Source organism: Nelumbo lutea, chromosome 4 (assembly GCF_056320005.1).
Source record: "Nelumbo lutea isolate HS-2025 chromosome 4, American lotus-T2T, whole genome shotgun sequence".
NCBI lineage: Eukaryota > Viridiplantae > Streptophyta > Magnoliopsida > Proteales > Nelumbonaceae > Nelumbo > Nelumbo lutea.
In genome coordinates, this window is record NC_142687.1 from 83,079,061 (window position 1) to 83,104,137 (window position 25,077).

A 25,077-nucleotide genomic window follows, 5' to 3' on the forward strand; every position below is an offset into this window, starting at 1 on the left:
AGTGAAGGTTGTCTCAATGGGGAGAGGAAAGGGGACGCTTGTGGTAGGAGGGTTTATGGGTGCCACTGCTTGTGGCGCGTTCAAGATGGGGATCCCATCCGCCGAAAGGGGGATGGTGAACTGTCCAACGCACACTACGGGGACCTGAAGTTGCTCCCCGGTGGCGTTTGTCTCCGTGCCACGTCCGGTGTTGCTGGAGGAGGCCATGAGTGTTGGGTTTTTTGAAGAAAAAGGGATTATCGAAGTTTGGAGGGAGGCTTTTTGAAGCGTTTCCCACAGACGGCACCAATTGATGGAGCGCGATTCGACTGGTCTTAGCTGTCCGCTGCCTTGCTTCCGAACGGGGTAGAAGGGAACCTGAAACGGAGGAGATGGGAAAGCTCCGAGGGGAACCCGGTGTAGAGGCTCCGAAGCTCAACTTAGAATCCTTCAAAAGCAAGGTAATACCAGATAGCGCAAAGTTTGCATACCTCCGTTGTCGGGGGGCAGGGGGCTCTTATAGTCACTTCGTGTACTCGTCCCGAGGCCCTTGTCAGATCGGGTATGATTACCCTTGTGCTTGTCAATTCGGCCGTCGTCCTTTCTGCTGAGACAAAACCGTCACTACCTAACCGTCTATCTGGAGATGGCGGTGTCAGTGGCGGTGGCAGGTGGCCGTTTAGAGTGCTGCTGCCAAACGTCAAATCCCAATTCAATCAGGCGTGGCGCCCTCAGGCACAGACTTCCCTAGTGTCAGGCATGGTACGACTTGTTTGGTTTTGGTGCCCAGAAGGTGATGCGAAGTGCTGAGCGAGGCGGTCTTGAGCTCGGAGGTATCTATAGGGCAGGTCAGTTCGGCAAGGTGTATCCCAAACTGTTACAAGGTGGATCAGTTCGACGAAGTGTATCCCGAGCTGTTACAAAGTGGGTCAGTTCGGCGAAGTGTATCCCGAGCTGTTACAAGGTGGGTCAGTTCGGCGAAGTGTATCCCGAACTGTTACAAGGTGGGTCAGTTCGGCGAAGTGTATCCCGAATTGTTACAAGGGTCAGTTCGGCGTAGTGTGTCTCCTTGTTTCTGCCACGTGTCACATAATAGAGAGGTCGGGCCAAATCTTCCTTCATCAATATCCGTAGGACTTGCAAGTTGTAACTAAACAACTGGTGTCATAAACACGTTAACAAATTGGGTGGTAATTATCAAAATTTATGAATGGATTTTAATTGGTCAATTCTCTTCCCGATACCAAGGTTCAAAGTATCGACACATATTAACCCATATCGACTGATACGTATCGTTCCGGGACCTCTCCAATACGCCCCTACAGTGGGTGTATCGGGGGTCTGACCGGTTCAGGGGGTGGAGCAACTCTAAACCGGCCCCCCCTGAACCGGTTTTGAAAAAAAAATAAAAAAAAAGGTATCAATTCACCCGATACACCCCTACTGGCATATCGATATTTTGAACCTTGCTCCCAACACCATAGATTTTCCCTTTGCTATAACAAGCCTAATATGTAGTAAGTACTCTTTGCATATGGAAATTGTATTGCAATACAATCGAGTACCTTTTTGTTTTTCCCCCTTTTTTATGCCATTATGTAACCACTGGACCTGAAAAATACAAGCCCAGTCCCAACTCACCAGCCCATCCATCTGCTTTAACAGTCTAATGGTCCAAATTTTTCTCGGAATGAACCATAATAATCAAACCTGACCTGACCGTTTCAAATTACTTGGGAGATAAAAAAACGAATATTGATTTTTTTTTGGGAGGGGGGTGGTAATAAGCATTTGGATAAAGACCATATTTACAATGAAAGCAAGGAAAAGAACGGAAACTACAAAGGAAGCTTGGATCATCATTCTACCTCCTTAGAGACATGAGATCCAGTGTTGTCTCCACTAGTCAAAGAATCCAAGGTAATTGAATTTGCAACCAACTTTAGATCATCTATTCTGGGACTGTGACAAGAATGACAATCAACCAGGTTATCAATATTAGAACAACCAGGGACACCAGTAATGGAAGCATTTCTAACTTTACGCTTTCTAGCTTTACTTGTTGGGGCACCACCAGTGGTACCCGTACCATGCTGTTCTGCTGTACCAGCCTTTGAGTATGGCATCATCTTCTTTGATGATCTTTTGGGACGTGATGGAAGCCCATTTTCTGAACAACTTTTGCCAGTTTGGTCATTTCCATTTCTGCTTTCTTCACAACTAGGTCTTGGACTGTTGAGATATCCCAAGGGATCTGAAGTTGACTGTAATACTCTGCCTATGATGTCTTTGCATTTTTTCGTAAATCCTAACTTACAGGAAGCTGTACTGCTTTCGGTGGCATCACAAGCAATTGCTTGTGGACCACAAATTCTTGGTTCGCATTGCTGATCATCACAAGCTGCAGTCCTTGCAACATCCTCGACTGCAACAGGCAGAACATCCTATTTACAAGTACCAAATCTTAATTAACAAATTAGAAATTTTGATGAGCACAAATTAAAGTTCATAAAAAACAAACAGCTAAATATTAAAACAAATTGCAATTGCCATTCTAGAGAGATGGATGAAATTTTCAAAATGTGTGCATGAATCATGTTCACCTCAATCTTGCAACAAGAATACAGTTGGCAGCGTTGATTATACAAAGCAGCAGGATAATGCCTAGGAATGTATGATATTCTATTACTATACACAGCAGCACAATGTGTTCTGGGCTAAAGGACAAATTTGCAGGTTTTAAAGTCACATTGCAATTGATCTGATATTTTGTTCCCATTCCACTAACCAAATTCACTATGGGAAATTTTCCTGGTCTTTTTCAGCTGGTGTGGGAAAAGCAAGAGAGTCTTTTAGTCCTACAAGGTGATGGTGAATGAGGTGTAGTATCCCCACTTTAGATGTAATATTAATGATTGGGAAGTTGATATTGAGGACAAGAATATTTGGAGTCAGCCCTTCTCATTCCTTCACGGTGAAATCCTTTAGAGCCCTCATGCAAGGTGGAACTAGCTCCTTTCCTTGGTAGTGGATCGGGTTTCCTCATGCCCTCACCAAGGTGTATTTTTCATGTTGCCGCTTACCTGAATAAAATCTTGACCATGGACAATCTAATTGCAAGGGGAAAAGTTACAAGTCAATGTGTGTATTGTAATTCATCTTGGAGACAGTGCAGCATTGCTTATTCATTGTGAATTTTCTACCAAGGTGTTATGGCACTTCGAACAGCTGTTGGCCATAATTATGTCATCCCTGGTGGCCTTTAAGTCTTAGTGGACTCATGGCTAGCAAGACTTTTTAGTAGAAGAGGGAGAATCTTTTGGATTTTAACTCCTTTTGCAATTGGATGATGCCTATGAAAAGAAAATAAACAATAGAATTTTGAAGGGAAGAAATCTGAAGAACAGTCTCTGATTTGTTGCATTGAGAGAAGGATCGTCTCATTGGGTCTAATCCTTGGACTTCAAAAGGATGCAGCATTCCAATCTCTGTAATGGGTTCTGGTTGGCCTCCTGAATGTATTGTTTTTCACTTTTCTGAATAAAATCATTTCTTTTAAGTGAAAAAAATAGACATCAATTGGTCATCTCTTGGGCCAAAAACATCACATCAGCACCTTGGAAGCTCAAGTTTACTTTCAGAGAAATTGACACATTTGCAAGGAAGTTCAACTCTCAGTTTGGTTGGGTTAAAAGGGATGCAAATGGGATGGCGGATACCCTAGCAAAACAAGGGGCAAATAAATCTTCATTGTATTGGGCAGAATTGTAACTGATTGCTGGAGATTGCAATTTCCTATGCAATCTTTAGCTATTGTATCTTAATCTTTCTGTTATTAATGAAAGATTTTTACTGATCAAAAAAATATATATATAGACATCAATTTTTTTATCTAATGTTGCCTTCAAGTGATCAAACCAATCACCCTCCATGCATGTACACCCAATTCACCAAATTGATTATCAGCTTCTTCAGTTTTGTGGACAATGAACTTTTACTCACCTTGTTAACAGTACACAGTGGTGGTGGAAATGGAGGTGGACCAAGCATCCCTCTCTGCTCGGAAGCATCATAACTACCTGACTTTGTGTACTGAGCAATGTCTATGGGACGACAGGAAGGGAACAGAGTTTTAAGGCCATTGATGTAAGGAACAAAGATGGGTTAAAAAAAATCATCTACAAATGAATTGGTCAGCCAAGATTTGAAATTTGAAAGACTGTGTGCTAAACAGGGCAATACATTGGCTGAAGACCTTGGAAATCTTTCATCAATTCTCCTTTAATGACATTTGGAGAAATTGGTCAGCAGTAGCAAGGTGTTCATCTTTAAAGGCCAAATCAATTACAAGCTGGTCTTCTCCACCCGAAGGCTCAATTAAGTTGAACTTTGACGGAAGCAGCATGGGTAATTCAGGATTATCCGGAGTTGGGGGTGCTTTGAGAAATGAGAAGGGAGAGATTTTGTTGCTCTACTTGGGTCCTTTGGGAATTGGGAATTCCATCAGGGCAGAACTTTTAGCTGCTGTACAAGGGGTCCAATTTGCAAACCAGCTGGGGGTACAACATCTAATAATCGAGGGGGATTCCAAAGTGGTGGTGGGTTGGTCAAAAAATTCTGAAGAGGCTATGTGGCGATACAAGAATGAAATGAAGAAATTTAGTTGGTTGACAAGGAATATGTTGGTCACTGTACAGTGGGTGGGGAGATCAGCAAATACCTTGTCAGATGTGTCAGCTAAGCAAGGGGTAAATAGGGAAGAATTATTTTGTGCTCAGCTGTGATTCTTGTTTTTCTTTCCTAGTTTATTTGTAAGTTTCAAGGAGGAGCTGCAGCTCGCACCTCTCGTTGGGATGATGTATGAACTCACTCTAATTTGCTTATGAATCAATAAACTTATTATTATTCATCAAAAAAATCATCTACAAATGAAATCACATGCAGAAGGAACTTGACAGATTACTAACAGAAGGGAGGTCTTTGTCCGATGACATCACCCAAAAGGGGATGCCTTAGTCAGTTAGTCCATTTTGAAAAAAGGGGAGGTTTCTGTATTTATGAGAAGCGTCAAGGGAGATTTAATCCTTTTACCCATTTTGGCTGAAATTTGGAACTGATGTACCTTGGATTTAGAGGTTTCTGATTAGATAGGTATGAGCTTTGGGAACAATGTTGTGCTCATTAAGGTGGACTTCCAGGTCTGAAAATAGTTTTGCTCATTTACTTGCTAGGTATGGAATCTCTAAGGAAACCTTGTGTTGGGGTAAACTTGGACTAGGGAGGATCACTTAAAGTTTTCTGGTAGCATGTGGAAATGAGTTTGTTAGTTTCTATGTGTTGGCTTTGTAATAATACCTTTTATTCCTCATCTTTATAAGATTATTCTTTACTGGTGATTATCAAAAAATTAAAAAAATAATCAAAAGAACTTGCAAGAGCTATAGAAGCATATGTACCTTATTTTGTATGTTAAGGAACTGTTCATGGTCTGTTTCCTCTCCTTCAGAGTCAGCCATTTCCTCACACTCAAACTGTACATTTTCCCCGATTTCATCATCAGAGTCACTTAGCTCTTCCTGTTCCATTACAATTTCAGGAAGAGACTGGTCCCCTGTGTTATCTTCAGTATATATGTTTATGTTCTTGCTTTCTTGAACCATTGCGTGAGTACCCAGAGCATGTTCCTTGTTGCACTGTTTGTTTGAAACAGAGGCTGCAGTATAATGTTTGCTACTTTGGTAAGATGGACTACTGACCTTTCCCACCATAGGTCCACAATCTAGTGCACTAAATTGTTGTCCCTTAGACCTATGTTCAGTTAGACCTCTGCATCCAATTCTAGATGAAGAACTTAGGTGGATCTCCAAGTCAAGTTCATTCGCCTTCTCGAAAGAGCTAGTTGGTACAGTACCAGTAGCCAGTTGACAACATTTGACTTGTGGATCAATCAGCACACAATCAGATGGATTTTGTGATTGAGCAGAATTGCCTAGAAATGAGGTCAAGTTAATGGACAAGTTAGTGGTTGAGGATGCATCCACAGAATCATTTATATTATCGGGTTTTCGCAAGAGTGGGTGGAAGTCAATACATGAGCTCAAGGAGGTTTCCTTTGACCTTAGAGATTTGTTAATAGAATCAACTTGGGGATTGGGATGGGGCTTACAGAGGAGATTGAGATTTGTTTGAAGTTGATTTTGTGGTAAGAAAGCAAAAGCACTAGAAGCCGTGCCACACTTTAATGGATAGTATGGAAAACTCCCATCTTCAGGGGCCTGGAATAGTAAAGGATGCATCTGAAGATCAGACTCGGCACCTTTCTCTTCTGGGATATGTTGTTCCACAGGTAGTCCTGGATCTTGTGGACAAAGACTTGCAGTTTTGTCATTGGAGACGACATTTTTTTCCCCAACATTTACTAAATGGGTAAAACCTGATTTTGCAATATGAAGTCTTGGAAGCAGATCTGTTCCAGCAGCACCCACATTCCCACCACAAGCACCACCAGAAATTTTAGAAGAATAAGATGATCCACAATGGTAGCTTTTGAAAGCAGATTGAGAGATCACACGAACAGATGGAGGAAGATTTACAGGAGGTAAGTCAGGTGCTAACTTGACCACCTGGACAAATTTTCTCCTACGAACTCGGTATGGCCGCAAACTGACTTGGCTTCTGGATGATGTAGAGATTCTCTCAGAAGACAAATCAGTAGAGGCTGGGGTTAATGATGTGTTATAGCTAACTTGAGTTAAATGGGATGCATTGTGCAGATGTTGGGTGTAACTCAAAGCAGGCAGAATTTCATGTGTGGACCCAATTTTTTGTTGAAGTTCTCCTTGCCCACCCAACTGCAAGTTTCTATTGCCAAGGCTTGCCAGAGGATGTTCATAAGACATGTCCTTAGAATTTCCAGGTCTCCAATCTGCTAAGAAGGCTTCATGAACATAAGCTTCATCTTCATCATCTGCGTTACCATCTCCACTATTATTTCCTTCATCAGCATTATCAACCTGAAAGTCCTGCACCCAAAATAAAGTCACCATGAGGACAATAAGTCAGTTTATTAATGATGCAACTGAAGTATTGAACATAGTTCTGTGATAGATTGCCTATTGCATTATTATTATGGTAATGGGCCCATGGCTGTCAAAACTTTAACAACAGCATAAATATGCACATCAAGTATATATTAAACATTCCTATACCCAAGGTTCAAAGTATCAAATCGTTTCGGGACCTCTCCAACACGCCCCTACTGTGGGTGTATCGGGGGTCTGACCGGCCCAAGGGGTGGAGGAGCTCTAAACCGGCCCCCCTGAACCAATTTTGAAAATAAAATAAAATAAAGTAAAAAAATAGGTATCAATTTGCCCAATACGCCCCTACCAGCGTTTCGGGCGTATCAATATTTTGAACCTTGCCTATACCTATAATAAAATTGAGGATGGTAACAATGTTTCGTCAAAAAACCTAATTTCCCTCCCCCTTTTATCCCCTATGTCTTTTGTCTTCCCAGTATTTATATAACCTATCATTAAGTGGGCCATACACTGCCAGCCAAAATTTTTTCAATAAAGTGACAAGTACTAAATGTAAACATAGTTGTATCCTTCCATTTTTACCCTCATCAATTTTTGTTCTTCCAATGTTTGATCTCTTATAAATGGCCACGCATACTATCCAGTGAAGACCCTCGTGCCACCTATTATTTTCATGGTTAAAACCCATTGCAACATATTGTCAATTACACACAGGATACATAGGGATTGCTAAATGTTGGTTGGAGATCTCATAACCAATGATTTTACCATTATTTATGTTTTTGCTTAAATCCTATATCAACTACTCTATAAATCCACCCTGATATTTTGAATAAAAAATACAAATTCATGAACCTCACCTAGGATTAATGTAAGGCTACGCTATCTCATAACCAATGATTTTACCATTATTTATATTTTTGCTTAAATCCTATATCAACTACTCTATAAATCCACCCTGATATTTAGAATAAAAAATATAAATTCATGAACCTCACCTAGGATTAATGTAATACTACGCTATGTCAATCAATGTGTTAAATCATCTACAATTCCATGATATAAAAGTCATGCATGTGGAATCATCTAAACACCAAAACTTGAAAAGAATACAAAAGACACCTCTTATTGAATTAATATTAATTTTAATTAGATAATAAGAACTATGATATTAATAGTAATTTAGGGTTGATTGGATAAGTTTTTTTTTTCTTTTTTGAAAAATGGATGAAACATAATAGTAAAGACTCAATAAGAAGGCTTCAATTATTTATTATAGCCATGTTATGGTTGTCTAGAAAGGGGATCCACATTCAATGGACCATAAGAAATATATCTTCTTCAAAGAAGAAATCAACTATAAATATGATTCATACAAAGTTATTCTTACTTGATAGCCAAATTGGGAGCATATAAGAATTATGAATAAGAGCAAAATGTGAACACAACATTATTAAGAAGGTAGATATGCAAATTGCAAACTAGGGCACGTATAAGAATTATAAATCGGACTAAGCATGTGAGTATAGCATATGAAGATAGGTGCACATGTGCAAATTGACTTGTGTTTGTGAATTACAAAATTCTGAACCATGTTTTGTCATGAAGTAGTGAAAATGTGCAAATTAGAGACAATACAAAAAAGGGCATGAAAGATGGTTGAGAATGCGCATACAAACGGATAAGAAAGTGATAGCAAAGAAATAATCATAAATTGTCAAACATCAATCAAACCACTTTCTATTGGCCTAAATACAAGTCCTTCCAAAGTTGGGGTCAAGTTGATATGTTGCAGGATCAATGTCGTATGCATGCCATCTCAGGTCAACACAAGTAAAATTGAGACAAAACAAAGGACCCTTGGCCACCACAGGTTTTCTAGACACTAATCATAAATAAACTAACCTCTTTGTCAGATATAATTTGCCACCTGGCCAAAGCTGCTTGCTTTCTTCTCTTGGACTCATATAATCTCCGTTTCTCCTTTTTTGCAGCATCTGTCTTATATGATTTCTGAGTTCCAAGAGCAATACGCCACTGCCGGGGTAGTAAGGATGGATCTCTATAAGGGACAATATATTTCCATATAGACATCCAATCAAGCTTTAGGACCCTGAGTCCCTGGAATAATTAATAAATGCGTGAATAGAATAATGAAAATAGCTTGCTAGGTACCACAGAACTAGGCTATTAAATGGTAAAGAAAAATGCAACAAAGGAACCTAATCATATCACACCTCATGAATGCGTGCCTTCTCATCTACTGTTAAGGGAGATGTTTTCATCCGTCGAACAGCCTGGACAAAGTAAAGCACAGCAAACTTAATAGGGTTATAAACAAGAGAGAGAATCTGAAAGCTCAAAGATCCATATGGTACCCAGGTTTAATTCTGAAAATATAGATGTGGTATTTGCTTATTGGTTATGGCAATACACTAATAAGTCAACACTGAGCTGCATAGGGATTAAGTATCACATCAATTTGATAATTGTGACCATCCAATCAATATAAAGTCTATGGGTCATTTACACTCATGCTGAGAGTGAATATCCAATCACACAGTGCAAGCCAAGAGATGAATCAACTGTACAAATCGTGCTGGGAGTTTATAAAGGAGAATTTCATGCTTCAGTAGCCTTGAAAAGAAGCCTAAATTTTACCTTAATTACACTCACACCAAAGAAGGAAGGGGCTGTGGAGCTTAGAGACTACAGACCCATTAGTCTTATTGGCAGTGTGTATAAAATTAGAATAATCTCCAAGGTACTAGCCAAAAGACTGAAATCAGTTTTGGGCGACATAATCTCTGACAGACAAGGAGCTTTTGTTTATGGAAGGCTGATGATAGATGGGGTGCAAGTGGCGAATGACAATGCAAATTGAAAGCTCTTGGACTATATATTAAACAGAATGAATATATTTTTTCTCTCAAAAATATATTAAGCAGAATGAATTTTGGTTCAAGGTGGAGAAACTGGACAAAGGCGTGTATCACATCTCTTTTCTCAGTGATGGTAGATGGGGTAGCTTGTGGAAGTTACAAGAGTTCAAGAGGACAAGATAAGGGGATCCACCATCCCCCTTCTTATTTGTGTGATGGAAGCACTTAGCAGAATGGTGAAGAGGGCAGTGAGGGAGGTTTTGTAGAAGGTTTGGGTGAAGAGGGGAAGTTCCCATACTACAATTTGCGGATAACACTTTTTTCTGCAATGTATCCCAAGAACAGTTGGGAATATTTATGGCAACACTTGCATGGTTTGAGATAGTGCAAGTACAAAACTTGTGGCAGTGGGCAGAAGAATGGAAGTGTAGAGTGGGGAAGTTGCCAAAAAATACATGAATATGCCTTTGGGAGCTAAATGCAATTCAAAATCATTTTAAAAACCTACTCTTGATAAGGTTGAAGACAGGTTGGCATCATGGAAAACTAAATATCTATCGAAGGAAGATAAGACCACCCTACTAAAAAGCATATTATCATGTCTTCCCATACATCTATTTTACATGTTCCCATACATCTATTTTACATGTACCCAATCCCAGCAGGTATGGCAGCAGCTACTGAAAGAGTGAAAGGAAAGAGAGAGAGAGAATTTATGTGGAAGGGATGGAGGGAAGAGAAACATCTTGTCAAACTAGCAAAGGTGTGTAAACCAAAGAAGCATGGAGTGTTGGCAGTAAGAAGATTGAAGGATGTGAATAAGGCCTTGCTAAGTAAGTGGTTTTGGAGGTTCGGAGAGCAGCAGGGGGTTATGGACGAGAGTGATCCAGGCCAAATGGATTGGAACCCTGGAGATCCGAACCAGACTAATGGATGCTCAGTTTGTACAAAAAAAATGAGAAAGTTTATTCCGCAGGCAAGTTTGATTCAAGATCTGAATAAGGAGAGAACTTTATCTCTGGATACCAGTTCAGGGTGTCCATGAGGATGTAGTCTTCTGTTGAGAATATGAAAAAAGCATAACATAAAAGATTTGTCCTGGCTGTGAACAGTAACTGAGACACACCATTCAAACCGTCACCAAATGACATTACCCTAGAGCCAACCTGCTGTCATCAAACCGTCACCAAATGACATCAGCAGTCAGTACAAGTGGTGGCAATCATCCTTGAGACTGGTATGGTTCCAATCGCCTTAAATTTAGGGATTTTTTGGTGTAGGTTTTGACAGCCAAGTGAAACTTCCATGACTTGTTATGATTTTTCCAAAAGAAAATTCACATTTGAGTTTTGAAGCTGTTTCAACGCCTTTAATGGAGTTTTCTCTTCTATACCAATTTCATTTGGCTTGTTTTATATTTCTAGGAAGACACGAAGATGTCCCATAATTTTCTGAACCCAGAAAATTTGTTGGGTCTTTTCTTCTGATATTTTGCTGCCCATACTGTTTTTGGGATTGTTGTTGCTTCTTAGTTGTGTGTTGGTTCTTCTCTTGGCCTTGTTGTGTGCCAGTGGTGCATTGGAACTCTTTGTGACTCAAAATTATTCCTAGTTAAGAAATGGAGGCTTCTAAGTATGTTCACTTGGTTTCCGGAGTGCTTCCGGGAAACATGGCTACCTCCAGTGGCATGATAACCACTGTGAAACTTGATGGAACCAACTTTGTGGAATGGTCCCAGTCAGATAAGGTCACCATTGGAGGAAGAGGTAAGTTGGATTTTATTACCGGAAAGGAAACCAAGCCTAAATTAGAAGACCCAAAGTTTGCTAAATGAGAGCAAGTCTGTATGTTGTGTATACTTTGTCTATGTACAAGAATATTCTGTATGAAGTAGCATTTTTTGTCTAGGTAATTTTTTTGCATAAATTCCCACTAGAGATAATCTAAGGAGAGGGATGAACTTCACAGCTTCTCTTTCGTGGTATAACCAGAATTTTGGCTAATGGCTATGTTTGGTGTAAGAAGTTGTTTCCAGCAACTGTTGGGGAGTTTTTAAAGGGAAACGGTTTTCAGGGATTGACTTGTAAAGGGAAAATTTCTTGGAGCATAATACCAGCAGCTATTTTTTAAGTGATTTGGCAGGATAGAAATGGAAGAATTTTTTTTCACAACAGGCATAGTTCAGTTGATACGGTTGTTCAGAAAGAAGTAGGAAAGCTATACTCTTGGTTGGGTATACATAAACTCTTTAAATGAACTATAGCTCATTTTTTGCACATGAAAGTCTTTTTGTAAACAGTCATGGGATAGTATCCTTGTAAGGAATGGGGAAGCTTTTTTCTATTTTCCCATTGTACAGCCTTTAGTTGTACAGGGGTCTTGTTTTGGATATAATGAAATGACAATACTTTGCCTTTTCTCAAAAAAAAAAAAAAAAAGAAAAAAAAAGATGAATCAACTATTGGATGGTATACTTGATAATTTGAACAAATTATTATCCATTTGGAGAGAATTTCAGAGTAAAACGACAAAAGAAGACCTACCACCGTTCAGAAGTTGATTGCCCCCCCTAAGAGGGAAGCTATTAAACATACCTTTATAGGATTTTCAGGAGCTTTAGAAGAGCAGCGATTTTTCTGCCTAACAAAGATCTACAATAAAATACATGCAAAATAGTTGTTAGTCTTCTGAAAAATGGTTCAACTTCCTCCAATTACACTGACACCAGACTTGAATTGGATTTACCTTTTCTTATTTTTGAGTCAATACAATTACTTAATAATGGAAAGGATCATTTCAATCAAATTTCTACCCACCAAGATGGAGATCTCTAACATATGTCTTGGTCCCAAAATATAAAGATCTCCACATGACCAATAAAAAGTGAATTATAAATCATTAGCAAGTAATTTAATCATGCAATTCATTGCTAATATGTTTCAAGACATTGGCAAGGATAAAAAGTTGTAATAAATGCATTTGCTTTTTTTAGACTAGCTACCAAATTATTGCAAATATATCAAATAGTTTAATACATAAAGAAATATTTTTATCAACCACTATGAATTTTATAAACATTTGATGTTACAATGGAGAAATTAAAAGTATCTAGTCAATATAGTATTGACCATACCTCAAATCGCCTCACACAGTCACACTGTTCTATCTTATTAACCATGCAAAATACTCATATATAGCCTTATTTATTTTTTCAACGTATACCTAATTCAATCATTAGTTTTCAAAAAGAAAAAAAGAATAGTGAGATAACTCATAAGCGATTGCATGGTAAAAGAAATACTATCATAGAAAAACTGAACTACATTACATCATTTAGCTCAAGCAAAACTAGGGTAAGATTTCGATTGTATAATACCACAAGAAAACCTAAAGTGCAAAGAAAGAAAGCATAAAAACAGAAAGGAACTAAACCTGATGTTTAGATTTGCAAGGAAGAAAACGCTGTTGAATTGCCTTCCAGTCAGTGTTATACTCCATTAATCCCATAGCCAATAATCTGTGTCACAAACATGCAGAAAGGGGGAAATAGGGAAAAGAATAGAATATTAGAAAACAAACTTCATAGCATCTGGCCTCCTAAAAGAAAAAAAAGCCAAACTTGGCCCCTAAAAATGCTAAGCTAGATTAGACAAGAAACTTGCAACACAAAACCAGCATTCATCAAAGGATGCATAATCTCAAAAAGCCCCAGGACTGAATGGCAAAGCCAATACTAAAAATGTAGATAGATATGAAAATCATGCATATAACACCTCCCTACAGCACCTTTGCCCCATGTTATTCAAGATCCGAGTTCTAAAGGTGTAGATTGCACTATTGCAGTTGAAGGGTTCTCTTGGTAAAGATTGTTCATTAATTGATCAAGGTCTGGGTTATGGCAACAATTGATTCATGACACCACAGCACTTTCTAGACATAGAAAGTGGTTTACAAAGGATGAAACAATTCTACTGTGATTGTCCTTCCCTCGAATAAAAAGTTGTTTGGTCAATTTTATCACTTCCTTTCATGCTGTTTTTTTCAGCAACTAAAACAATTTCTTTTAAGTGCATCAGAAACATATAATGTATTTGTAACAGTAAGTACTCTCTCTACAGCGTACAAATGCACATGAAGCTAACCATACTGCTTCCACCTTGCTCCTTCCAATCACTGAATTAGTGAAAAACAGATTGTCCCGCCACAAAGCCTTTCGACTAGCACCTTCACAGGCTAGAGAATCAGCAAGTGTATTAGCAGATCAAGGAATCCAGTAGTTATCTCTGCACCCAGATTTGCTGCCATTTGTCTTGCTTCTCTTAACTGATGCTGAGTGTCCATTGTTCAGCCAGCTCACCTTACAATAAGGATTTAATGGTTTTACAGTTCCCTTTCACAATAATATCAGTAAATCCAGAAGATACGGCCAACTTCAGTCCTTGAAGCACAGCATATAATTCTGCTTGTATGGAATTGTGAGGTCCTCTCAAGTAGATGCTTAAATGAAGCTCATTTGAACTGGAAGAAACTAATCAGTTAAATAGGAAGATTGATTTCAAGAAAGTGGTTGACAGTTGACACAGAAGTTCAAGTCATTACAAAATTGACTTAGTTTGTCGGAATGAAATTGCATTTGAACTGGACAAGGAAGATACATAAAGAGAACTAGTACATGCTCAAATAATTCCATATGATCAAAATAGGAATGTCTGGTTAACTCACATGAACAGGAGGGGAAATGGTGTTCCAGGGATAGAGGATTTTAGTGGACATGCTAGCCCAGGGGTCATGAAGGGAAGATGTGCAAATTGGGTTGCTCAATTTGAAAAATTCAACCCAACCTGACCCAAGTTGCACCCTAAGGGAGGGTAGCAATAAAGCATTCCAAAAGTGGGGGAAGTAGTGTCTCAAAAAATGGGAAATGGGTGTTTTGCGAGAATTTTGATCTGGAAATGGTGAGAAACCCAAAGTTGCTGATTGAGACTTTTGAGGGTAATTCCACTTTGAGAATCAATTGGAAATGAAAGCTCAAATGCTGTAGCCGAAGCAGTAAAAGAGAGAAGACCAAGAGATGCTGAGAATGTCGAACTGAATGACCCAGTCGACAGTACTATTATTTATATTAGAGTACAGTACAATGTTATAGGAAATGACTAGAATGCCCCAGATTAGTGATGGGACACCCAGACAACTTAAAACACTAAACAAACTTAGGCCCATTAACACAGGCCCAGTACATAACAACTTAAACTCAAATACAGGCTAATAAGAACTCTTATCATCCGAACCATCAATACATGAAAACCTTCAACCTAACACTCCCCCCTCAAGCTAAGCATGGATGTCAATCATGTTTAGCTTGCCAAGAAGGTCCATGAACTTTGCTGCAGCCAACCCTTTAGTCAATACATCTGCAATTTGCACCTCAGATGGTGTATAAGGAATGCAAAGTTCTTCCGAGACTATTCTCTCTCTCACAAAATGTCAATCAATCTCAATATGTTTTGTCCTGTCATGTTGCACAGGGTTATTTGCAATGTTGATGGCAGCCTTGCACAATACAGTCTAAGAGGACCCTCAGCTTTAATGCCAAGCTCATTAAGAAGGGTCCTGAGCCATAGGAGTTCAGCAACCCCATGAGCCATAGCTCGATATTCTGCTTCCGCACTTGATCTAGCAACTACATTCTGCTTCTTACTACGCCATGTGACCAGGTTCCCTCTCACAAATGTACAATATCCTGAAGTTGATTTTCTGACAACATGCATAGCATAAGCAATATCTGGTTGAGTGAGAGATAAGTATATCAGCTTCCCTACAAATTTTTTGGTATCTCTCTCTATCACAGTAGTCCTCCCCTACTGATTCCTATAGGCCATGATTCTGTTCTATTGGAGTATCTGCTGGCCTACACCCTATCATGTCTGTTTCCTCTAGGAGGTCAAGAACATACTTCCGTTGACATATGTAGATTCCTTCTCTTGATCGAGCAACTTCAATCCCAAGAAAATATCTCAAATGGCCCAAGTCTTTGATCTCAAATTCCGAAGCTAAAAACTCCTTCAGTCTTTTTATCTCTTCCAAGTCATTCCTGGTAATCACCATATCATCCACATAAATAATGAGTGTCTTAAGTTTGCTATCCTGTCTCCTTATGAACAAGGTATGGTCTACACCGCTCTGAGTGTACCCCACTTTCTTCATGGCCCCACAAAGCCTCTCAAACCATGCACGATAGACTGCTTCAAACCATATAATGCTTTCCTTAGTTTACACACCTTTCTACCAAAGTCATAGCCTGGTGGAGGTTCCATAAAAAACCTCTTCATGAAGGTCACCATTTAGGAAGGCATTCTTCACATCCAACTAATGAAGTTCCATGAAAATTTTGCTGCTAGTGACAATAGAACTCGAATTGTGTTGAGCTTTGCTACTGGGGCAAAGGTTTCTTTGTAGTCAATTCCTTCTTTTTGAGTAAACCCTTTTGCCACAAGTCTGGCCTTGTACCTTTCAATGGACCCATCCTCCCTGTGCTTTACAATAAACACCCACTTGCACCCAACAATGCTCTTCCCCTCTAGCAGATCCACTAATTCCCAAGTTCTTGCTTTCATCAGGGCTTTCATCTCTTCATTCATAGCTTCTTTCCACCTTGGATCAGAAATGGCCTCTAGGTACCTAGAAGGAACACGTACAGAGGAAAGAGCATACACAAAGGAGTGATAGGCAGGAGATAAATGTGAGTAAGAAACAAAATCAGCAATGGGGTGCAGAGTGGTACAAGAACGGATAGGCTTACGGAGAGCAATAGGAAGATCCAAATCAGAAGTATGTGAGTTGGAATTAATTTAGATTGCAGAGACAGATTGATCCGAGTCCAACTGGTTGTTGTCATGAGGTTGGGGGCCCTTTTTCCTTCTGTTGTATGTGAGTATCTCTTTCGTAAGAAACAAAATCAGCAATGGGGTGCAGAGTGGTACAAGAACGGATAGGCTTACGGAGAGCAATAGGAAGATCCAAATCAGAAGTATGTGAGTTGGAATTAACTTAGATTGCAGAGACAGATTGATCCGAGTCCAACTGGTTGTTGTCATGAGGTTGGGGGCCCTTTTTCCTTCTGTTGTATGTGAGTATCTCTTTCTGTTGCCTACTGGAGCCTTCAGGGACATCTGCAGCATCAGGAGAGGTAACCGACACAGTGGGAGCCTCACTAGGTTGACCTGGGATGCCACAACTAGGAGTAGAAGAAGAGGATGGAAGGCCCGAAGCAGATAGAGGAACAAAAAAGGAGGGAGAATGATAATCCTCTTCCATCCCACTAGTCTCCCCCTGAAGAGGATTCTGAGAAAACTAAACAATAGGGTTGAGACTCAAAAAAGACCACATCTCTAGTGACATACTTTCTCTTGGAGACAGGATCATAACACTTGTACCCCTTTTGTGTGGGAGAGTATCCCAAAAATATTCCCTTCGTAGCCTTAGGATCCAACTTGGTCTTCTTTGGATCCTTCGCATGTATGAAACATATACAGCCAAAGACCCGTGGAAGAAAAGGAAAGTCTGGAAGAGTGGGACACAAAACAGAGAAAGGGGTTTTCATACCCAACAACTTAGATGGCATCCGATTTGTCAGATATGATGCAGTAAGTACTGCTTGAGACCAGTATTGCTTGGGAACTTTGTGCTAGAATAGTAAGGCTCGAGCTGTCTCCAATAGATGTCTATTCTTACACTCAGCAACCCCATTCTGCTGAGGGGTATTAACACAGGATGATTGATGTAACATGCCAGCATCTTCCATGAATAAGTTCAAGGATTTTTCAAAATATTTAGCAGCATTATCTGACCAGAATTGCTTAATCTTCTTATCAAATTGTGTTTCAATCATCTTGCAAAATGCAATAGTTATCCGTGGTACTTCATCCCATCCTTTTAACAGGTAGATCCATGTGCATCGAGAATAGTGGTCAATAAAACTGATAAAGTAACGGAAGCCATCAATGGAAACAATGGGTGAAGGGCCCCAAACATCAGAATGAACCAAATCAAAAGGAGCTCAAATTTCATTACTGGAAACTGGATAAACAGTTCTACATGTTTTGACATTTGACATACTTCACAGATTAAACTCTGACTTGAAATGCCCTTAAACAATTCGGGAAACAACATTTCTAATGAAGAGAAAGACAAATGACCTAGCCTAGCATGCCACAGATGCAACCTATCTATTGACTTCACACTCTCCGGACTACTAGCAGCAGATGCTTGTAAGGCTGAACCGATGTCTGCATCAAAATAGTAGAGGCCTCCATACTCATGACCACTCCCAATCGTTCCCCTCGTCAATCTGTCCTGGAAGACACAATGAGTAGGAAAAAAGGTTATACTACAATTCAAATTTTTTGTAAGTTTTGAAACAGACAAAAGATTTGAGGTAAGACTGGGAACATGTAGAACTGATTTAAGAGAGAGGTCCTTGCTTAGGTCAACCACCCCCTTTCCAGAGATGGTGGAGAAAGACCCGTTAACAACTCTCATCTTATCCTGACCAAACAACAAATGATACGAAGAGAATAAGGAGGACATATGTGTCATGTGGTCAGTTGCACCGGAATCAATAACCCAAGAAGTATAGAGCTAGTTGCACTAAAGGCAGAGACTGTACCTGATCTGGCAAGAGAGGTGGAAGCAAAAGAATTATTCCTTAGACGGGCTAATGCCCTGCTAAGGATCTCTACCTCACTAGCAGTGAAGCCCAAAGCACCAGCTCCAGAGGAATCAGCAACCTGCCCCATAGGAGAAGAAGACATTGTTGGTATATTCTGTGAGTTGTCACCATTATTGTTAGTGACAAGATTCCCACTTGCCGCATGACCCTTCTGGTGCTTCTTGTCCTTTCTCAATGTAGCTGGATTCAGATAAGGATACAGGACCCAACACTTTTGTTTTACATGTCTCTCACCACCACAATGAGTGCACTTAAGGTGCTTCTTGTCTGGATGTATGTTTCCCTTAGTAGAAACCAAGGCTGAATGTTCTCCAAATTGTTCAGTTGGTTGAGTCTGAGAGTCAACTTGCATCTCCTTTCTCCTGACTTCTTCATTCCTCACCAGACAATAGACATGATGTAACTCGGGCAATTCATCTCTCCCTAGAATTTGTGACCTTATACCCTCATACACTAGGTCCAGGCCAGTCAAGAACTTAAAGGCTTTGCTCTCTTCAATCTGCTTATCATGTCTCTCCTTGTCCCTGGCATTTTCCCAATCCAATATCAAGTGATGATCAAGTTCTTCCCAAAGACCTTCCAGAGTTGCAAAGTATGTTGCAACTGTCATATACCCTTGCCTTAAGGCAGCAATGTCTTGATTCAATCTGTAGATTCTAGCATTGTTTTTCTTTTGTCCATAAGTCTTAGACACCTTTTCCCAAATCTTGGCTGTTGTAGGAAGTGATGAACAGTCCTGGCAACCCGAGGAGTCATAGAGGCAAGCAACCAGGACATAACTGTGGCATTCTCCTTGCGCCACACAGCATACTCTGCACTTCCAACCTCAGGTTCCTTCTTGTTCCCATCTAAGTAGCCTGTGAGATCACGGGAAGTAATAAAAAGCATTGTAGAAACGGACCACTCCCTGAAGTTGTATTCATCCAGCAACACACTTGTAATCTGCAAGCTGTGCAGATTAGGGTTTTCCAGATTTGAAGACCTTGCAGCAGGTCTGTTATCCCTAAAAGAAACCTCTCCGGATATTGAAGACATCTTGATTGCAGTCTTTGTGTAGATGACACTGTTTAAGACTAGCCAAAGTGATCACAGTGCTGAAAAAGAGACTAGTCTTGCAGCAGGTCTGTTATCCCTAAAAGAAACCTCTCCGGATATTGAAGACATCTTGATTGCAGTCTTTGTGTAGATGACACTGTTTAAGACTAGCCAAAGTGATCACAGTGCTGAAAAAGAGACTAGTTGCAGAATTGAAGAAGGTTCTGACAGCTCGCAACACTGTTTCAGAATTGCCGAGACTGTCACAGTTCTGAAGCAGTTCAGTTACAGCAGCAAATGAGGTGTTCTGGGCTGGTAACCGACCTGAAACTGAGGGCTCTCCACCACTGTGCTATGCAGACTTCACTTGAGCTTCGAGTACTTCAACTGTAAAGAGAGTTCTCCCCCTTACGGCCAATACTAGGACTGCTGAAATCAGTCCTCAACTAGGTTTGTCCTATACAGACATCTCTTAGTAGCCGAATAGCTACTAACTACTAGAAACAGTCTAGTAGGACATCAGCTTCTGGGTTTTACTTCCTTGCGCCCTACAACCAAGGGAAACCCTAGGTTCAAACCTTGTGTTGTTCTCCTACAACCCTAGGGTTTCACGACAGCAACCCAGATAAAAAAGGAAAAGAAAGACAGCAAGAGAGAAGAGATGGCGTCGGCTGTAACCAGGAAGGTGCTTAAAGCTCTGATACCATGAAAGCTGAAATGCTGTAGCCAAAGCAGTAGAAGAGAGAAGAAGACCAAGAGATGCTGAGAATGTCGAACTGAATGACCCAGTCGACAGTACTATTATTTATATTAGAGTACAGTACAATGTTACAGGAAATGACTGGAATGCCCTAGATTAGTGATGGGACACCCATACAACTTAAAACACTAAACAAACTTAGGCCCATTAACACAAGCCCAGTACATAACAACTTAAACTCAAATACAGGCTAATAAGAACTCTTATCAGCCGAACCATCAATACATGAAAACCTTCAACCTAACAGGAACAAAAGCAGAATTTCTAGAATTAATGTGGAGGAAGAGGAGCTCTTAAGCTTTGCAGAGGTGTTAGGGTGTGAGATTAGAAGTTGGCCTATTACCAACCTTGGCCTACCTTTGGCCAAGGACAGAAGGATTCCAGAAGCCAGTGGTTGAAAGGTTTGCAAAGAAGCTGGCCACTTGGAAGAGAACTTATTTATCTTTGGTAGGAAGAATTACATTGATTAGGACCACTTTAGCAAATCTACCCATATACTTTCTTTCCACCTTTCATATGCTGGCAAGGATAGCAAAACAATTAGAGAAGTTCATGAGGGATTTCCTTTAGGAACCAGGGGAGGAAAAAAATGATCGCTTAGTCAAGTGGGAACAAGTTAGTAAGCCAAAAGAGCAAGGGGGTCTAGGATTAGGAAACATTGCCTTAGGAACACCGCATTGTTGGGTAAATGGTTATGGAGATTTCCCTTTGAAAGAGATAGGTTGTGGCACAAGGTAATTGCAAGCATTCATGGTCTAGAATCTAGATTGCAATGGCTGGGATGCTAAATTGGCTCATCACTCCACTTCAGCCTCTCCTTGGAAATCTATTCACGAAGTCTACCCTACATTCTCTAGTTCCATCCGTTTTGATGTGGGAAAGGGCAATAGAATCCATTTCTAGGAAGACCTTTGGGTTAGGGAATCACCACTCAAAGATCAATTCCCTGACCTTTATGCCATTTCTGACTTCAAGAATGAAACCATTTCTAATTTGGGTGTGGCTTCCCATTCAGGTATCAACCGGAAACTTGGTTTTAGAAGAGGCCTTAGGGATAGAGAGTGTATCTTATTGACTGATCTCCTTGGAACCTCGTAATCAGTTTACTTAGACCCCAATTTGGAGGATTCTAGAATCTAGGTAATCTCCCCAAATGAGTTCTTCACTTGCTCCTCTTTCTTCAGTCATCTTGCTTCTACTAGAGGCCCCAAGGAGTGGTTCTCCCGATGAAAGAAATTTGGATCAGATCTACCCCACCAAAAATCCAAGCTTTCTGTTGGACCCTTTTCCTTTGTTAAGGTAAATACATGTGACTTGCTGCAGAAAAGGAGGCCATCCACTTGCCTCTCTCCTCATGTGTTTTCTTTATAGGGATGGTGGAGAGTCCCTCTCCCACTTATTGATATCCTGCTCATTTGTACGTCGTATTTGGGAATTTTTCTGTTCTTTCTTTGGCTGCAAATGGGCCCTCTAAAAGAGGTGACAAACATTTTCAATCCTAACTTCTTGAGACAACCAAAGAAGAGAGGGAGAATAATGTGGAAAGCTACCAAAGCAATTCTTGCTTGGGGAGTCTGGGAGGAAAGAAATAACAGAGCTTTTGCCAGAAAATCTAGAACTTCGGAAGAGATCATTGACAGCATAAAACTGAGGGTCGCATTGTGGATAAAAACCTTAGACAGTTTTCAAGTTTTCTCTGTAACTGACATCCTAAGGGCATGGAAAGAAATAGCACAATCCTCTAGAGACAAGGAAACTCTAAGAGTCAAGTGGAAACCGCCAAAGGTTAACAAAGTAAAACTCAATTTTGATGGAAACTCTATGGGCAACCTGGGAGTGGCAGGAATTGGAGGAGCAATCAGAAATGCAGAATGCAAGAATATTGGCTCTACATTCAAGGCCAATTGGTATTACAAACTCAACAAAGACTGAATTACTGGCTTTATTATAGGGCCTTCAATTGGCAAAGCAATTGGGTTTTCGTCAGGTGGAAGTGGGAGGGGACTCAAAAGTTGTAATCTCTTGGGCAAGAAGTAATAGGCAAGTCCTATGGACCCTCAAGCATATCTTCAGAGAAGTGGAAAGATTATCAAAGGATATAAATGCTGATTTTAGATGGATCAGGAGGAGTGCAAATGGGTTAGCAGATACTCTAGCCAAACAAGGGGTTGCAAGGCAGCATCTGTGTTGGGCCTCGTTGTAACTTTGGTTGTAATCCTTGGGGATGACTTTTGGGTCATTGGTCTGTAATTAACTCCACATATTTTAATTAATGAAACAATCTTTTTTTCTGATCAGAAAAAAAGAGGGGATTCAAAGTTGGTGGTGGGCATTTCTTGGACAAGATGCAGTACACAAATCCCTTGGGTTTTCTGGTACAAATTTAGGGAGATTGTAAACTTAATAAGGAAGTTAAATGTTTCTTTTAAATGGGTGAGAAGAAGAGCAAATGGTTTGGCAAACGCTTTAGCTAAACAAGGGGCTTTTTTTATGAATAATAATAATAAGTTTATTGATTCATAAGCAAATTAAAGTGAGTTCATACATCATCCCAACGAGAGGCGCGAGCTGCAGCCCCTCCTTGAAACTTACAAATAAACTAGGAAAGAAAAACAAGAATCACAACTGAGCCCAAAATAATTCTTCCCTATTTACCCCTTGCTTAGCTAACACATCTAACAAGGTATTTGCTGATCTCCCCATCCACCGTACAGTGACCAACATATTCCTCGTCAACCAACTAAATTTCTTCATTTCATTCTTGTATCGCCACATAGCCTCTTCAGAATTTTTCAACCGACCCACCACCACTTTGGAATCCTCCTCGATTATTAGGTGTTGTACCCCCAGCTGGTTTGCAAATTGGACCCCTTATACAGCAGCTAAAAGTTCTACCCTGATGAAATTCCCAATTCCCAAAGGACCTGAGTAGAGCAACAAAATCTCTCCCTTCTCATTTCTCAAAGCACCCCCCACTCCGGATAATCCTGGATTACCCATGCTGCTTCCATCAAAGTTCAACTTAATTGAGCCTTCGGGTGGAGGAGACCAGCTTGTAATTGATTTGGCCTTTAAAGATGAACACCTTGCTACTGCTGACCAATTTCTCCAAATGTCATTAAAGGAGAATTGATGAAAGATTTCCAAGGTCTTCAACCAATGTATTGCCCTATTCAACACAGAGTCTTTCAAATCTTGGTTGTTCCTTTCCTTATCTTGAAAAATTCTGAGATTCCTTTCTTCCCAAAGAGTCCAAGTCAAGACAGCACGAGCACATCTCCACATAATTCTCCCTATTTTTGTAGGCCAATAAAAGGTAGAATGGTTGAAGAGCATGTGAACTTCTGCTGGTAGACTCCAACTACCCCCAAACAACGAAAGTAGCCAAGCCCAAAGATCTGCAGAAAAGGGACAAGATACTAATAGATGGTAACAATCCTCACTGTGAGCTCTACAGAGGATACACCAATTAGGAGAAATACAGAGAAAAGGTCTTCTCTTTTGTAGGTTGTCTAAAGTGTTTACTTTCCCATGGAAAACTTCCCAACAAAAAGCCATAATTTTTGGGGGAACTGGCTTACACCAAATTTCTTTTGACGGAAAGGGTTGGTGAGTAGGAAGTTGAGAGATGGACTTGAAAAAAGAAGCACAAGTGAAGGTTCCATTGGGTCTAGGAGTCCAAACCCTCTTATCTGGCTAGGAGGGATCCAAACAAACCTGATTAAGACACCCAAGCTAAACAAGGGGCTTTAAGACAGCAGTTTTGGGCAAATCTGTGATCTCTTGTTGTTTGGGGTGGATTTTACACCCACCCTCTTGTAACTCTAACTTTTCCTTAATTCAATTACTTTCTACTGATCAGAAAAAAAAAATGGTGGTGGGGTGGCTAAAGGAACCAGAGTCTATAATTTGGTGTTACAAGGATGAGATGAACTTTAAATCGCTCGTTAGAAATATGAATTTGAGGATACAATAGGTGAGGAGACCAATTATTGAGATGGTGAATAACCTAGCTAAGCAAGGGCTGAACAAGGATCGATTGTATTGGGCTCAGTTGTAATCTGTAATTTTTTCTTATTATGATGGGAGAGGTTGCATCTTGTGCCTCACTAAGGGATGCTTGTATTGTCTATATTTCTTGATTAATAAAATTTCCTTTCTCATCTTTAAAAAAAAAAATTGTGTGAAGAGGTTATGCTTTAAGACTGAAGAGCATGGTGAGCTTCTCTTTTTTATGTATTTTTAGACAGTCGGTTTGAATAATGATGCATCCAAAATTTGGTGAGGTGGAAAGTTCTCTCTCTTCCTTTTTTTTTGTGGTTGATTAGCTCATGTATAATCTGCATGTTTATTTTTTTGTGGGTTAATTTGTTATTCAGTTTGAGCATTTTCTCAACACTCTTCTATACTTTCTTTTAATTTTCTTTATTTTCAATAAATGCTTTTACTTACTGTAAAAAGTTTACTCAACACCACCACAACCAAACTCAACAAAAAAAAAAATTTACAATTTAAACATCACATGGAATAAGCAATTAATGAAAGTCCACATGCAACATAAAGTATATAACACCATTACAAGGCACTGCCTTCATTGCCGAGTCTCTTTTTTCATGTTCCTGCTTGTCTGCTACTTCTGTCTGATGTTTT

General features: G+C 39.9%; 1 protein-coding gene across 5 annotated transcripts in view; it reads right to left on the bottom strand.

The window, feature by feature from the left end:
• Positions 1–1,712: 1,712 nt before the first annotated feature.
• The window catches only part of DUO3 (Homeodomain-like superfamily protein), a 64,317-nt gene continuing 40,952 nt past the window's right edge, over positions 1,713–25,077 (bottom strand). For 4 of the 5 annotated variants that reach the window (XM_088986788.1, XM_088986789.1, XM_088986791.1 and 1 more), the window contains 6 exons: positions 13,337–13,421; positions 12,499–12,555; positions 9,260–9,319; positions 8,928–9,143; positions 5,436–7,001; positions 1,713–2,423 (listed from right to left, as the gene is read on the bottom strand). In XM_088986788.1, the coding sequence (XP_088842914.1) occupies positions 1,839–2,423; positions 5,436–7,001; positions 8,928–9,143; positions 9,260–9,319; positions 12,499–12,555; positions 13,337–13,421 (2,569 nt within the window). In that variant the 3' untranslated portion in view covers positions 1,713–1,838. The remainder of the gene's footprint in view (positions 2,424–5,435; positions 7,002–8,927; positions 9,144–9,259; positions 9,320–12,498; positions 12,556–13,336; positions 13,422–25,077) is intronic. The other variant, XM_088986792.1, reaches the window with a different exon arrangement.